At 40.8% G+C, this 16,724-nt stretch overlaps 2 protein-coding genes across 3 annotated transcripts; both read right to left on the reverse strand.

Annotated features, from left to right (window-relative positions):
* Nucleotides 1-53: 53 nt before the first annotated feature.
* Nucleotides 54-12,607, reverse strand: klhl3 (kelch-like family member 3). Of its 2 annotated transcripts, none has more exons than XM_044126738.1 (15): nucleotides 12,474-12,607; nucleotides 10,780-10,920; nucleotides 9,967-10,073; nucleotides 9,777-9,898; nucleotides 6,539-6,701; nucleotides 6,319-6,428; nucleotides 5,787-5,903; nucleotides 5,327-5,476; nucleotides 5,141-5,258; nucleotides 3,998-4,195; nucleotides 3,480-3,581; nucleotides 3,207-3,335; nucleotides 2,306-2,446; nucleotides 2,009-2,152; nucleotides 54-1,051 (listed from the first exon to the last, which is right to left on the reverse strand). In XM_044126738.1, exons 1-15 carry the CDS (start codon nucleotides 12,521-12,523, stop codon nucleotides 1,023-1,025), a joined length of 1,821 nt encoding a protein of 606 aa, XP_043982673.1. In that variant the 5' UTR covers nucleotides 12,524-12,607; the 3' UTR covers nucleotides 54-1,022. The 2 variants fall into 2 exon arrangements, with proteins under 2 accessions (XP_043982673.1, XP_043982672.1); XM_044126737.1 differs by having other exon boundaries at nucleotides 10,780-10,944; nucleotides 12,474-12,585.
* A 2,183-nt stretch (nucleotides 12,608-14,790) lies between these two features.
* Nucleotides 14,791-16,379, reverse strand: LOC122836836 (heterogeneous nuclear ribonucleoprotein A0-like). The gene has a single exon (XM_044126745.1). The coding sequence runs from the start codon at nucleotides 16,290-16,292 to the stop codon at nucleotides 15,378-15,380; it is 915 nt and encodes a 304-aa protein (XP_043982680.1). The 5' UTR covers nucleotides 16,293-16,379; the 3' UTR covers nucleotides 14,791-15,377.
* Between the last annotated feature and the right edge of the window lie 345 nt (nucleotides 16,380-16,724).

Genomic DNA, 16,724 nt, shown 5'->3' on the forward strand with positions numbered 1-16,724 from the left:
TTATGTTAATCTTTCTCTACATTTTTGCTGTGAAAAACGAACCAAATTCAACATTTTGTTCACAATATTCATCATTTATATAAAAAATATAGCAACTGCAGTGAGAAAAATGTCCATCTGGTCACTTTAAACAATCACATGATATATTTCATTTAGTGTTTCATCACAGATTCATTTTAAACATCTTTACAAGTTCTGTAATAATAAACATTAAACTGTTACTGATGTGCCTGAATAGTAGAGTTATTTTATCTTAATGATTATTCCTCTTATTTTCAGGCAGTTCCTGTTTCCCACCACAGGTGGTGCTGGAGAGTCTTACCTACTTGCAGGTGTTTCCACCTGAAGAAGACTGCTCCCAGTTTTCTGTAACACAACAGAACATTAAATCCAACCAGATGAAATGAAAATCACATGACGTATAAAACAGGAAGGTTATATTTAAACTTTATGTGCTTTTATAGAATAAACTAAGATCCAGTCCGGAAAACATGGTTCTGTTTCAGGATCCTGTTCCTGAACGCAGTGGCAAATGAGTCAATAAATAAAGTCATGATGTCTTTCCAGCTCATTTTTTACAGTGCATCATTTTCAGCTCCAGTGTTTCTGATCTGATGTGTGCGGCTGGCAGCTTCAGAATGAGCAGCAGCGTTCAGTGCAGAACATCAGTAGTGTTTAGTCCCAGAACCGAAACAGCAAAACTGATCCCAAACTTTAAAAATCAGCTCTCAAAAATACTAAATCTGCTGTTTTTGTTGCATATAATTTTAACATTCTTCATGTTGCGGCGCTCCGGTTTTGGGCGTTCGGGTCCAGGAGGAGTACCGGTGGCCACCACCAGGTGTCACCGCTCCAATTATTGCAACCGGCTCCTTGGAGTCCGTCCATCAAGCCAACAGAACCGGCGGCTCGGTTTGGTGGATTTACATCCGTTTATCCTGGAACCTCAAAGGAAGCGGATCAGAACCAAACATGGAGGCTCTCAGTGGCCCATAAAGTTCTGGTTCTGGGTTCTGCCCGGGTCATAGCGGCTTGTCGATCACTGCCACTCCTGAAAAGAACAGGTCCGATTAGTTCAGCAGTTCCTGTTACTGGGAAATCTAAAAGTGATTCAAATGCTCAGAAATTATTTTTTAATAATTATTTCATTTTGTTTTATGTAAGGAAAAGCCAGGGTGTCCAAAGTGTGGCACGGGGGCCATTTGTAGCCCTTGGAGTGACTTTGTGGGGCCTCTGAATGCAAATACAGAACTTTTTATTTTTAATGAGAGTAAAAAAAATTATTTGTCTTTTTATGATCAAGATTTTACTTAATTTGCTAGATTTGGCTAAATATGGCAAACATTTTCAAAGAAAGTTAATGATTTTTTCTTAAATTTGTTCAATCAAGCTGAAAAGATTTTGAAAACTATATACAATTTCTGTCACTTTAAAGTTTTAAATTGATAATGAATAACATCCTTTTGCCACAAAAAACAACAAAATCAGACAACTTTAACTTCTTGATTTTATTTTTCTATTATAATTATTTAAAAATAAAACATTTTTTAGCCCTCAAGTATTTTTTACCCGTTGATTTTGGCAAAAAGTTTGACCACCCTGAGCTAAGCCAACATAATTTTTAATATTTCATTTATATTAAATAAGGCGTCCAAATTAGCTAATCAACCGCCGCAGTGCTAGCTTAGCTAATAGCAGCGGTAGCTAATCTAGCACAGCACTCGCTTAATTGCAAAATAAACATGAAGCTTAAAAACATAAACTGTTCCACTGCACGTTCTGCTCTTTACGTGTGAAAAGTTTGAGAGGTTTTTGCTGTTGAATGCTGAAACCTTTAGTGGCGTTGCTATGGCAACGAGTCTGCGTGTGGTGTAACCTGGAACCTTGTGGTTTTAAATGTTCTGTTTGTTTACACCATGTGTGTCTCATCATTTCAACAGGATCTCTGGTCCGTCTGGGTAGGAAACGGTTTTTGAACTGAAACGTCTGCAGGCTCTGCTGATCTCACCGGCGTAGCTGCGGCCGTTGCTCATGTTGGTGGGAATCAGGCTCCACTTGTCCGTCATCGGGTTGTAAAACTCCACAGACGACAGGTTGCAGGAGCCGTCGTCTCCGCCGATCACGTACAGCAGCCCGTTTATGGCACAAACGCCTGCAGGAAGCAAAAACAACATTATTACAGTCAGCAGACGTTTCCATGTCATCTGTAAAGAAACACTTAAATGCTGATTTTAAAATCCACATTGTCCAGCTTGGAACCAGGAAGTGAGGAGGATTTCATGTATCTTATTTGTGACGTGCCGACCTGCGTTCCTGCGACACATGTTCATGTCGCTGACCAGACGCCACGTGTTGCTCTGAGGCTCGAACACCTCAACGCTCTTCCTCACCAGAGGACCGTCATGGCCGCCCGCCGCGTACAGCAGGCCGCCCAGAACCCCGACGCCTGCAGGGAAACATCATGTGTTCATCACAGATGCACTTTAGTTATCAGTATTTAATAGTATTGAATGGTTGAGAAAAACGTCTGTGTTGCTGTTTCACTCGGTGTCCATCGGGGGGCGCTGTTGCTCAACATGAAATAAAGTTTAATGATGAGAAGAAGATTTTTACACGTTTTCACAACATGTTGGTGTTTTTAAAAGATGACAGTGAAGTCAGAATGTTAGTAGAATATAGATGCAATATTAATAGGAGAAAGATGTAAATTTACAATAAAAACTTTGTTTTAATGAGAGTAAAACCTGGATAAAGTCATAAAGTATAAAATATTTACTTATTTTACTTCTCAAGGTGCTCAACTTTCCTCATTATATTTTTATAAAGTTATTATTTTATTCTCCTAATATTACAACTTTCCTTTAGTAACATTATTTAGACTTTATTGTTGAATTGTTACATCTTTATTCTTCAATTTATTTGTTGTACAAATTTATCCTGGTTTTATTATTATTACCTCTTTTTAATATTAAGGCTTTGCTTTTCTTGTTTTATTACAAATTCTCATATTTTTCTCAAATTATTGTGACTTTTTTCTTCTGTTACAAACATTCATATAAACAAATAATTTTATTTGTATATTATATCTTTTTTTTCTCATGTTATTACAACTTTGTCTAAACTACATATGTTATACTCTCATATTATTAAGACTTTATTCTTGTAGCATTACACACTTGTGTGTGTGTGTGTGTGTGTGTATGTACCTGCTCCACTTCTCCGTGTGCTCATGTCGGCCACGTAGCACCACTGATCAGAGACGGGGTCGTATTCTTCCACCGTGCTGAGACACTGACGAGACGCTCCATCATAACCTCCCACAGCGTACAGCTTCCCTACACACACACACACACACACACACACACACACACACACACACACACACACACACACACACACACACACACACACACACACACAGTGGGTCCAATAAGTCGTGTTTAGCGGTGATCTTTTGGTCTCCGTCCCGGCGGTCTTACCGTCGACCACGCCCACGCCCACGCTGCTGCGCCGGGTGTTCATGGGCGCCACGACGCTCCACTGGTTGGTCTTGGGGCTGTAAACCTCCACGGTGGACAGACCTGCAGCGGAAACAGCAGCCGGTCAGAGCAGAACCGATTCCTGCTGTTCTTCACTTCATGTTTGAACTACAGATGGACGTTAATGTTTGATAGAAAGACAATAAATCAAAAACGATTTCTATCACTATGGATACGTGATCAATATCGATAGATAATCAATCTGATGAAATATTCACTCAACCGCACAGCATTCTGGGAAACACAGGCAGATGCTCAGCCTGTCAATGTGAGCTAAGCTAGCTGGTAGCATCAACCAACTCACTAATTCTATGGTTGCCTAGCAACAGCCTGCTGGTAACAAGCAGCAGCAGTTTTAAGTTTGCCCTCAGTTTGTTAAAACTGCTTCAAAATAAAAACAACAGAAAAGTTTCTGGAACGTCGACATCAACAGGTTCTGGACGATCCGTCCGGCGTACCGATGCTCCCGTTGAAGCCTCCGACGGCGTACAGCAGCTCGCCCAGCACCGCCGCCCCCAGCGTGCTGCGCCTCTCCTGCATGCTCGCCGCTGCGCTCCACTGGTCCCTGGCGCCGTCGTAAACGTCCACCGTCCGCTCCCGCAGCGAGCTGTTGAAGCCGCCGACGGCGTAGACCCGGCCCGCCATGGAGACGACGCCTGGAGGAGACGGAGACACCGGCTGAGGACGGAGCTAAAGGTTCAACCGTCTGATGAAAGGAAACCGGTTAAAACAGGAAGTCAGAGTTTACTGACTTCCTGTTGACCACGGTCACTGTGGGGCTGACGAATTTTATCGATGCTGTGATATTTATTGATATTTTTCTTCCTGATAAAGTATCGGTTTTAAATCGACTCAAATCTCTTGAGTTCCAACTTGCACAGAAAAACTGACATGTAAAGAAACAACCAGCTAAAATTAAAACAATGAAATGAAAAACATCAGCTAATCAAATCATGAAATCTTCTAAAAGTTTGGTTTTATAAGTCAATAAAACAACATTTGTTACAGTTTTACATCATCAGTTCCACTGATTTAATCCAGGTTTGATCACAGATCACTCCGTCCCGCTCAAATCTGTCAGAGAATCTCACCAACGTATCAAATCGTGCTGTTTGTTGAATATCGTGATATATAACGTATCGTGAGAAAGATATCGGGTGTCATATTGTATCGTTTATCCCGGGTCATATTAGTTCATCTGTAGGACAGAACTGGACCCGTTTCTGCTTCTTCCTGCTCATTTTTCACACAACTTTAGTTTTGTTTTACAAAATATTTTACTTTTTCTTCCAGTAACTGATTTGCTGAAATGAAAATAGAATCGTGTAAAAAGTGAAAGACAGAAAACAAAAAGTCAGGAAGAAAAACAGAAAATCAACAAAAACTGAAATAATATGGAATAAAATGAGCTCTGTGCCCAGCATGGTGGTGGCAGCATTATGCTGGGGGATAATTAGCTGCCAGTCGCACTGGAATAATGAAGGATGATTGAATCTTTGGCCCATTTGGACCCATCAGAACATTAATTCATCATTCATGTAAACGGACCAGAACCGGACTCATGCTAGCTTAGCGTCCCGGGTTCTGGTCCGAACACTGACCGGCCCGGCAGCGTCTGGAGGGGAGGTCCGCCACCTGGTACCACCGGTCCTCCTGGAAGTCGTAGCACTCCACGCTCCGGATGGCCTTGGGGGCCTGCCCCCCCACCACCATCATCACCTGCACAGAGCGACACTCAGAACCGGCAGAACCCGCGGCTCTGCGCCCGGCCCGGCCCGGCTCTGCACCTTGGGGATGCTGACGGGGGTCCGGGGTCGGGTCCGGTCCGTCTTGATGAGGTGGCGCTGGTCCGCCGGCAGCAGGTGGTACTTCATGGCTTCAATCAGGAAGTCCTTACAGGTGTTGTTGTTCTTTATCAGAGCTTCTTCCTCAACGATCTGAAAACCAGCGGCCATTTTGTTTTTAACACCTTATATAATTTAATCCTGAAAACTGAAATAAATGAATCTAATGAAGTCTTTGCTTGCATTCATCTTCATTTTATGCATTAGAAACACCAATTATATCATGTTTTATGAAAACCCAGACAAAGTCGTGTTTAATTGTGCTGAGGAATGAAAACTGATGCTTAATGTTATTATTATAACCCATTATCACCAACAGTTTGTAGAAAAAGTCCAGAACTGATGAAGTGGATATTTCTTTGCTCAGTTCCTGCTGAGCGCGGCCAGCAGGACGCGGTCGTACCTTGACCAGGTAATCCCTGGACAGCAGCGGCAGCCTGACGTGCTCCATCAGTTTGGGCATAAACTCCAGACGAGTCGGTTTGTCGTATTTGATCCAAGATATCATCGCTTCAAACACCTGAGCAGAGCAGAGGGAGCGGCTTAGCATTAGCTTCTGCTAATGTTTTCATGCATTTAGTGTTAGCTTCTGCTAATTGTTTATGTTTAGCACTAGCAACTGCTAATGTTTTGTGATTACGGGTTTAGCATGTATTCTCCATAGCCGCCATTCATTCTAATTCACATTCATCTAATTGGAGATTTTAGAGTAAAAATTTATTTTCTGTAACAACTATGGCGGCCATTTAGAAAGATTAAAAAATGTCAGTAAATATAATTTTTATGGATCTAATTATGTATAATCTGACAAAAATACGAGTCTTGAATAGATTTTGGCAAATTTAGGAAATTCTTTGATGACCACGGCGGCCATCTTGTTGGTTCTTCAACACGTTGGCAGAATATTTGGACCAGAAACGAGGCGGTAAGCAAACCTTTTCCTCAGTGGAGACGGTGAGCCGGTCGCTGGATATCAGGCTGGACACCTGCTGCAGAGACAGACCCAGGAACTCCTCACTCTGCACCACCTCGGAGAAATGCTGCTCTGAGACACAGAGACCGCCCAGGTCACAGACGGCTAGCTAGCTCACTAGCCGCTAGCTCATCCATACCACGCGTCTGACCCGGTAGCTGGTGACCGAGTGAGAGGCTTACCGGCGTACGCGTGGGCCTGACTGAGGAGCTGCGTGCAGGTGTGCAGGTCAGCGAAGGCTCTGATGCCCAGGCAGTTGGTGGGATGAAGCTGAGACTGCAGGAAGTCGCAGCAGACCTGACGAACGTCCATCAGCTGCAGCAGGCTGGCTGCTGGCAGGAGAACCTGGAACCAGGGAACCACAGACTGGTTTGACTGGGATGAAGCAGAGCCTGTCTAGTTTTCACATGTTTCCCGACTAACTGCAGGTAAATCCAGTTCAGCGGTTTAGCATTAGCTTAGAATAATATTTTTATGTTTAGCTTTCGTTAATTGTATTATGGATTTCAAAACTTAGTGTTGGCTCCCACTAAATTTTTCATGCATTTTGTGGTTTAGCATTAGCTTCTGCTATTGTTTGTGTGTTCAGTGTTTAACACTAGTTTCCACTATTTTTTATGCAGTTAGCGTTAGCTGTGGCTAATGTTTTGTGTAATTAACAGTTTAGCATTGGCTTTCACAAATTTTTTCATGCATTTAAGGTTTAGCGTCAACTCTGCTACTCAGTCAGATGAAAGCTGCAGGCAGAGCATCACAGGTTTACACCAACGATAAGGAGACACTGGAGAGGCAGTGTGACTCCGGAGCAGCTGCAGTAAACAACATCTAACCTTGGATTTGCAGCCCAGACAGAACCTAACACTTAAAGACGTAAGATGATCATCACATTATTAAAGTCAGAATGAAATACAGCAAAATTAAACTTCCCAGACAGATGAGTCTCTCAGACAACAGGATGAGAAATCAAACTCATTTCCTTCTCTGACACTTTTCCAAAAATCCAGAAAACCATTAAATGAAGCTCAAGATCTGTAAAAAGATGCATTTTCTTCACGTAAAATAGAAAAATGTTTTCATCTAAACAGGTTCTGTTGTGAGTTTGATCTCATTAAAAGACGAGATAAAAAGTCCCCCAACATTTTATCGTCCACAAACTAATTATCTGTAATTCTGGATGAGTCTGAGAAATAAACTAAAAAAAGACAAAAGAAGCAAAGAATAGATAGTAGTTAATAGTAACAGTAGAATCTAAATCTTCCTTCAGTGCAATTTGCATCCATATGAGTCCAGCATAACCATAACACAGGCAGCTGGCATGATGAACAAAAACACGCTGCAGCTCTGTGAGCAGCTTCTTCTTCCAAAGTTAGTTCAGCCGTTCAGAAGGAAAGAAGAAAAAACAAAGAAACACAGAAAGAAAGATGGACAGGATCTAATCCAGAAAAAAATCCCAATTTTAATCTCTTTACCAGCTGAATGTGGGAACTAAAAGGCAAAGAGTCCTAAATTAAAATCCTAAATCTTTATATTTTCAGACTGCAGCAGCGGCTGGATGGTCGCACAGAAACATTAAGGAGAGAAACAGAGAGCGGCTCCCTGCAGACACCCGGAGGATTTCCTCTCTCTGTGCTTCCTGAGCTCAGAATAAGAGGAAACCGGGCTTTGAGCAGAACCGCGCAGCTCTGGAGTTAAAAAACAACTGAGTTAAAACCAGCCAGTCTCTGCTTCAGGAGCAACTGCCTTCAATCCTGAATCACAGCCAGTCATTTCTGATGAAAACGATAAAACGGATCACTAAATCCGTTCTGTGGTCAAAATGTTTAAACCTACAACCACAAGATAAGTCAGAGAAATAAAATAAAACTTCTGAACTTCTTTCAGGCAGCAAGAAAGAGAGCGGGCCTTTCCACAGATAACAGGAAGGCTAACGTACAACGACATTAATCTGTTTGATTTGAAACTTCAGAGTTAAACTCTGCTGAAAGTTGTACAGAAACAGCTAGCCATGCTAACAGCTAATGTAAATATGCTAAATATGCTAACATTAGAATCACTACACTCAGAATCAATTAAAGTCAATTCTAAAACGTGAAAATAAAACAAATCTGTTGTCTGTTGTCCTTTTTGTAACTGATGTCGCCATGGAAACGGCGCTACAATGTACTGCATTAAAATCACCACAATAAATATGGAAACTAGTAAAAGATTCCTAGTTCTACTGAATGCAGTTTCAAAGAGAATCAGAATGTTTTCATCTTAAAGTGGAAACAGTCACTGCTCTCTCACACAGTGTGACGTCACCTGTCTTACAAAAATACATCTTATCTTCATGTCAGTTTTTAAAGACAAACTTAAAATGACAAACGTTAAAACCAGCGGATAAAACGGATTGAAAATTTGCCAGAAAGCTGTTAATTATATGTTATTTAAAACTAATGAGCATAAAAAGAATCAATAATCATCCGTCTGAAATCGATCAACAGTTCAGAAAAGTGGTTGGAGTCGTTAATACCTGCTGGTCGCTCTGACCAAAAGTGCTGAACAAAACAAAGAGGCAGACAAAAGGAAAGGTCCGGGCAGCGGTTCTGGCTTCCTGTTCTGACTGACCCAGAGGCATTCCTGACCTCATCACACCGGAAATAAGGAAAACCAAAGAAAACAGAGACCCGAGTCCAGAACTCTAGATGTTATTAATGGTGAGACTGGACTGCAGGGTTTGTAGTTAATTACGTTTTAATTGAGAAAATAAAGATTAGAAACAATGATGTTGTTCAACAAATTGAACAACATTATTGTTTCTAATCTTTTATTCAGGTTCTTCAAAAATCAGATCGGATTCTTCTTTGGAAATGTGGACGCTGACATTAGCATCAGCTGCTACATGATTAGCACTGAGATGCTACTTAGGCTAGCATAGCGTCTGACAGGCTAACTCCTTTTAGCACATTAGTTTCTCCAGCATCCAATCAGATCAATTTAGAAGCGACTTCATCATCTACTGTAGTTTGTGCGTCAGATTTACGGTTGTACCGGAAACGGTTCCAGCCGGAACATTTGTATGTAAAAACAATGTTTAACCCATTAAATGTGTTAATGTCCCGATAACATTTAATTCAAACTAAATAAATACAAACACTTGATGATTATTTATGTCTCATTAGAAATGAATTTTATTTGTTTTTCTTTTGCATTTTAAAGAGTTTATTAGCGGTTCTGTTTCCACTTATTTAAAAATCGATTCAATCTGTGATTGGTTGTTAGTTAGCTCTGGGAGAAGGCAGAGGAGAAGGTTTTCTGTCTCATTCCATGCTTAATGACAGATTGAGCAAAGGAGTAAAAGTATATCTTTTTATAAAAGTTCAGTAAAACCAGAGCTGAAACCCTAAGCAGGTGGTGGTAATCTGGATTATTCCCACTCACCTGGACGTTGTCCTCCGTCACCTCTATCTCTGCGGTGTAAATGTAATCCACCAGCTTCCTCAGCGTCTGACCGTCAACCTCTCTGATCTCCACCTGCTGCGCTTTGCTCTCGCTCATATCTCCTGCACACAGACACAGTTTACCGCCTGGCAGCAGCCTCATTCAGGCCCAAACGGGTCAGAACCAGTACCTGTGAACATGGCACAGAAGTACGGGCTGCAGGCCGCCAGGACCACCCGGTGAGCCGGCACTTCCACGCTGCCCGCCACCAGCTGGACGTCACACAGCATCTGCTTACTGACAGAGAGGCCGATCGTTAGCATGGCAGAGTTAGCTTAGCACCATTAGCGTGGCATTGATAGCATGGCAGAGTTAGCGTAGCATCATTTACAGCAGGACTTTATAATTATCTGTATTTGTTCTTGACTGATAAACAAGCCTCCAGTCACTAGGTGGCAGCAGTGTTCAAAAACAAGTCGGATCAGACCAAGATATTTTTTTAAACTATAAGAATAAAGTTGTAATATTAGGAGAAGGCATATTACGAGAGTAGTTATACTATAATGTCCTTAAATTACAAAAACAAAAAACATTTTAATAAGAAAAAAGCTGTGGTAATGTTATCTGTGACACTCTGGTTCTTTTTGGAAATAAACGTTGAAACAATTGTTTTAAATAATGTTTTAACACATCAGAATCAAGTTACAAAGTATTTCTTTATTTGTAAAACCAATGCCAATTTCACAAGATGCTCAGAATTCCTCATTTTACTGCAGTGTGGTGTTGAGTTCTCATAAAATTACAACTTTACTTTCATTTAAAACAAAGAAGCAAAATTAAAACAGCTTGAGAAAAAGGCCAGGAAAAAGACGAAACTGCTAGTGCAAAATGTTATGCACGTTTTATTTCTTCTGACAAGTTGGAAAGTGAGCAATATTGTTACAAAAAATGTTTAAAAAACATTTGAAGAACAATGATCTGAAGAAGCTGAAGAGTTTAAAACCTGCGCAGGTCGTTCATGAGCTGGAAGGCCTTCCTCATATGCGTCTGGTTGAAGGTGTGAATCCCGCCGTTCGCCGCGTCCTCCTCTGAATCTGCGGTGCAGTTGAGACGCGGCGAGGCCGGCGCCGGCGCCGCCACCAGACTGGTGAGACATGAGAGGCAGTGTCTGGATCAGCGGAGACACACAGGCCAGACAAACGGCTCGTTATCCTTCAAATCAACTTCTTATTTAACATTATTACTATTATTCCCTTTATTAAAAGGTTTTTTTATGTCTGGATTGCACTGTAATTTATTGTATTTATGTTGTTTGTAAGGATGAAACTGTAGCTAATTCTGACATATTTACATATTAATCATATGGATCGTCTTCTGAAATTAATGGCACACTGATTAAATGTCTGAAGCAACAAAAAGTCAAATTTTAATTACATTAAGAAGAGATTTTCACGTTTTGTCAGTTCAGAGCTGAATCGTTTCATTTTCTTTGTGTCCCAATTATTGAAAACTATTTTCATTACATTTCTTTTATTTCCTAGCTGATCTTGTATATCTGGTTCTCCAGATGTTCTAGTCCGACCCACAGTGCTCAGTAGAACACTGTTGATTACAGAAGGACAATTAATTGTGATAAATATTTCATTAATGAGGACTTACCCTAAAGCAGTAATTTTTAGGATGAAATAGGGTAAAAGCTTGTAGGACAGAACAGTAAAGGGATCTTTCACTATTCATGTATTTAAAACATTGTAATTATGAAAAAGCAACATTACATTCTTCAAGTGTCTACAGGATCTAATTAGCATCATAGCTAAATTTACGCTAACGGTAGGTAAAATGTTCTGATTTATAATCTCATTAAGTTAACGTCTGATTGAAACAAAAACAAACACCTGTAATAATCATTCCCATACAACTAGAGATAAATCCAGACATTAGGGGGAAATTAGATGCCTACAATTACTTAAAAATGAAATTTAATTAATCTAAAAAGTTTGTAATGTATGCATCTAGTGTGGTTGAACTCCGTCCGACAGACTATATCTATCATGAGTATGTCAAGCATTTTAACACTTGAAACATAATAACAAACAATTGTTGCATCACAAATAGTTCACTTCAATAATAATATTAAACACTTGGATATGAATACTGTATTTTTCTGACATTTTAAAGCTCCAATGATTGTTTTTACAAACAACTAACTATAGTTTGGGATTAAAAAGTTCTGTTGACCTGAACCTGGTCAGCAAATGTAAGTTATTAATAAAACAAACAGTAAGAATGTTGAAATAAAATGTTTCCAGTGTGTAACAGGCTGGCTAGCGCCTAGCATCGCTTATCATTTCAACATAACGGGGAATTTTACCAGCTATTAATCGTCAAAAACCTTCATTTTAACTGGTTATATGATTTAGATAGCTTTGTTTAAGGGTTGTTTGCAGTCGAAATGTCAAATTTTCCGGATGTCAGTGAGGTTACTTTGGTTGAAATGTAACTGCAAACTGTCAGCGATGCTAACAAACTAACCGAGGCTAGCCACGGCTAGCCTGTAGCTCCCTTCCTGAAGACGAGCCGTGGGGCCAGGCTGCGGTGGATTTGTGGGTCATGTGGACTAAAATGTTCTCCAGCAGATGTAGAAGCAGCGTGAAACGCAGCTTTGCTAAATAATCCCCCAGCGATGAGCCAACTCACCCTAACGACACACCGTCCATCCTCCCGGAGTCAGACAGCACAGCAGGCATGAGAGCATCCAGCGCAGATCGTCTACAGGCGAGAGGAGCCACTCTTACAACACCGCTGCGGCTTTTCACGCAAAGCTCGTATATTTGTAAGATGGGTCACTCAATCTGTCAAAAAAGCGAAACAACGAGGGCCTTTGTGATCAGGCCGCATCGTTTGGTAGTAAAGGTTCCAGTTTTTTAACGGAAAATAATTTGAAACGCTCAGCGGCACACAGCTCTGGCTGTTACAGCTAGAAACTACTGATCAGAATCAGACCCAAACAGGAAGAAGCAGCATTCTGGAAATTTCTTACACAAAACTGCAAAAATTATGAAACAGTAAGAATGTAATAATTTTAAGAATCTTTACATTGAGACTGGAAACTATTTGTTTAGAGTCGCTCTTTATTAATTGCAAAAGAAGATTAGGGACACTGAAAAAAATCATTCTTACTTATTTCTAATAAGTAAGTAAGTAATTTGGATTATTATTTTCAGAATTTCGACTTTAATCTGCCACGTAAAATATCAATAAACTTGACATGTTCTGGAAAATATGTTCGTCTCTGGCACAACTCAGATGTCCATTTGGATTTAAGTCGAAATTCTGAGATTATAATCAGAATTCTGGGATTAAATGTCTGAATTCCCTTTTATCCAGTTTTCTATTCCTCTGGTAATTAACTACAACTTAATTAATTTCCATCTGATTTCCAGATTTCCGTTATCTTTCTTTATTATGCCACTGTAACATAATGTTTGTCTGATGTGCTAAGCTATTAAAATTAGCTTCATTTAATCATTCTGATTTTCCTACGGTGCATTGTAATTATTTTTCATCTATCTTCTCTTTTTATTGTCAGTCACATAATGGGAACTTTTTTTAAGGTTTTATTGGTTTTATTTATTTATATTTGATAGTTAGTTGACAGGAAAGTGGGCAATGAGAGAAGGGGGAAGACATGCGGCAAAGGTCGCAAGGCCGGGAATCGAACCCGCAACGGCCGCGTCGAGGACCAAGGCCTCCTTATGTGGGCTGTGCTTAACCCTTGTGCCACCACAGCACATCCCACATCATGGGAACTTTTAACAAAAACCTTGTATGTAGTTTAAATGTTCACTCCTTACTGAACAAAATGTATGTTTGTTCAACAAAATGAACTAAATTGTTGGCAGGAATGAAAACCATAACCATGCAGGTGTAAATATTTACAGTGTAAACTGTAGAGAGCAACTGGAAAGACTTTCCACATTTTATGGTAAAAGATATAACTTAAAATGTGGAAAAATTGTTTACATTCACGTTTTTCTTTAAATTACACAATTACTATACCATATCATGATTTAATTTAATCTTTTAGAAATTTTTGCAAACTTCAGATAGAATCAGACATATTCACAGCCTTTGTCAAAGAGAAGCACGTTAATCACAGTTTTAATCTCACCTGTTTTCAGGTATTTTCTTACACACTTCTCAGATGGAAAGAAAAACTGTTTGGATTTAACAGAAATGCACCTAAATAAGCCAAAAATGAATAATAAGAGGAGAATTAAATGGCTTTTGTGATATCACAGGGTGTGTTTTTAGGAAGTTAGATTTGATCTTAAATAATTAACATTTTACCACAAAACAAGCAGAAAATATGAACATGACATGTTTCTTTATGAACTGACTTTAGGACATCTGATCAGATCATCAAAATGTTCCTGTTTTACAAGACAATAACTTTTGGGGTTTTAGACATTTCAATTTAAAATTTGAATTAAACTATTTTTAAATTAATACTCTTTACTGTATCTGGAAAGCATGAATAATATTGCATATCTTGTTCAAGAATAAACAGCTCAGTCTGAAGAAAGTTGTAGCCAAACCTTCAGGAAAAGCCTGCTTACCAGGAAATTTAATTTCTAACTGGACACTAAAGCAGGAATTAGGAGCTTCTCCAGCGGTTTCTTTTAAAGCTCTTTAGTTTGCTGAATATTTTGAAGTAAAAGTGTCAAAATTTATTATAGAAACAAGAGACCACATTTAACTATAACCTCAGCTACTGCTTTTAACTTAATAAAAGTTGAAGTCCTGACTGTTAAACATTCTCCATGTTAGCTGCCATTTTAAAACGGCTAAAGCTTAAAAAAATTTAAATCTCAGTAATAAATATTCTATAGTTTAAATGGGCTGGAGAATTTTAAAAATGACAATTTTCTACCTGTATATATTGCCCCCTAGTGGAAGTTTTAGGAATAAAATTTTATGAAAGAAAGATAAAAAGACGAAAAGCATAAATGGATTCAAGTCATTAAAAACTTTTAATAATAAAAGCAGAATACAACATAGGGATGAAATGAACACATACACTCAACAGTATTTATTCTTAAAAAAAAAGAAAAAGAAAAAAAAGCCTGAAACGGACGGCAAAAGATGTAATTTTAGGTGAAAATAGTCCGTGACACGTTCAATAGGAACACATTTTAAGATCCAGGAGGCTCGAATAGAGCCCCATGCTGCCAACACCAGCTCCATAAAACCCTGAGTTTATGATGCAAAAGAAAGGAGTTACATCCGACTGGTTTTGCAAGACAAACTCAATTTTTTGACTTGAGAAGCAAGGGAATTATACAGATCTCACTTTTTTTTAACAAATGGTTCAATACACGACAACAAAATATATTCACAATCGGTATGTTTAGAGTCCAGAATGAGTGGAACAAAAAGGACAGATGGGATCCGAGTGGAGGAGGCGGGTTTCATTCATTCAGAGTGGGTGATGGGCTCGCTTTAACCGGACAAAGAGCGCGCAGCCCCCCACCTGTGACGGTGCTGTAAATGTAAAGTTCGTTTCTAATGTCCCCATGAACATCTCGGCTTTCCAATGGCCTAATAACCTCCTCCGAAGCCGCCGCCTCTGCCGGCGCCGCCTCCTCCACCGCCCCGGTACGGAGCCCCGCTCCGGTAGGAGTAGCTGCCCCCCTTCATCGCGCCGTAGCTCGACTGCTGCTGTCCGTAGCCCTCCCCGAAGTCCCCGTTGCTGTAGCCTCCCCCCATCTGGCTGTCGTACTCGTTGTAGCCACCATAGCCGCCGTAGCCGCCGCCGCTATCGTTGTTGTAGCCGCCGCCGTAGCCGTAGCCACTTCCGTAATTCCCGCCGTAACCCCCGCCGTAGCCGCCGCCATAACCGCCTCCATATCCTCCTCCTCTCCCGCCGCCGAAGTTCTGCATTCCTCTCCCCCGGCCTCTTCCTCCGCGGCCACCGGTGGTGATCTCCTGCTTGCTGAGGGCTTTCTTCACCTCCACCTTGTTCCCGTTGATGGTGTGGTATTTGGTCAGCGCAGCTTTGGTGGCCGAGTCGGTGTCCGTGAAGTAGACGAAGCCGAAGCCTCTCTTCCTGCCGGTCTGCTTGTCGGAGATGATCTCAGACTTCTCCACTGCGCCAAACTGAGAGAAGTACTCGGTCAGGTTCTCCGCCTCGATGTGGTCCTTCACTCCGCCGACAAAGATTTTCTTGACGTTAGCGAGGATGTCCGGGTTGTTGGCGTCCTCTCGGGCTATGGCCCTCTTCAGCTCCACGTTGTTGCCTTCGACGACATGTGGCTTAGCCGCCATTGCAGCGTCGGCCTCCCCGGGCTCAGAGTAGGTGATGAAACCGAAGCAGCGGGACCTTCCGAGCTGCTGGTTCATTACCACGACACAGTCCGTCAGGGAGCCGTACTGCTCGAAATACGAACGGAGGCCATCGCTGGTGGTCTCCACGTTCAGCCCTCCAACAAAAAGCTTGCACAATTTGTCCGTCATGTTGGGTTTCGTCTGGAGGATGGGAAATGGAGACTTTCCCTGTCCTTCTTCAATGAACAAGGTCTGGGCGGGGCGTGCGACGTAGCGCACTCTGATTGGTCCATCTTCAGTTTAAAAAAAAGAATCACCACCCACACGGCTTTGAAAATCTTCCGTTCTGTTGAGATTTAAGCCAAAATTCTTCACCTTTGTTGCCGTTTGTAGTTTTGTCCCCCTTTCTAACACGATAATAAGAAAACAGATTTAAACTATTTAAAAACTACACGCCATTAGCCCAATTTCTTCCCTGACCTTGACGTGAGGAATCCCGAGATACTTGCAAAGACAAATGTAACAATAAAAATCCAGCTTCACCGCGGGATTTCATCAAAGCCCCATAAGATAAACACGACTAATTTAGCTGTGTATTTTAGGTTAATGATTACAGTTCAG

The sequence above is a fragment of the Gambusia affinis genome, linkage group LG09 (genome assembly GCF_019740435.1).
Source record: "Gambusia affinis linkage group LG09, SWU_Gaff_1.0, whole genome shotgun sequence".
NCBI lineage: Eukaryota > Metazoa > Chordata > Actinopteri > Cyprinodontiformes > Poeciliidae > Gambusia > Gambusia affinis.

Bases quoted from the DNA above. Each gene is read 5' to 3' on its own strand.
- LOC122836836 (XM_044126745.1), bottom strand. From the start codon at position 16,292: ATGACGGACAAATTGTGCAAGCTTTTTGTTGGAGGGCTGAACGTGGAG.
- klhl3 (XM_044126737.1), bottom strand. From the start codon at position 12,523: ATGCCTGCTGTGCTGTCTGACTCCGGGAGGATGGACGGTGTGTCGTTA. The intron at 9,899-9,966 runs GTACTGGTTCTG...GTCTGTGTGCAG, and splicing joins CTTCTGTGCCATGTTCACAG to GAGATATGAGCGAGAGCAAA. The intron at 1,052-2,008 runs GTGAGATCAGCA...TGTTCTTTTCAG, and splicing joins CAACGGCCGCAGCTACGCCG to GAGTGGCAGTGATCGACAAG.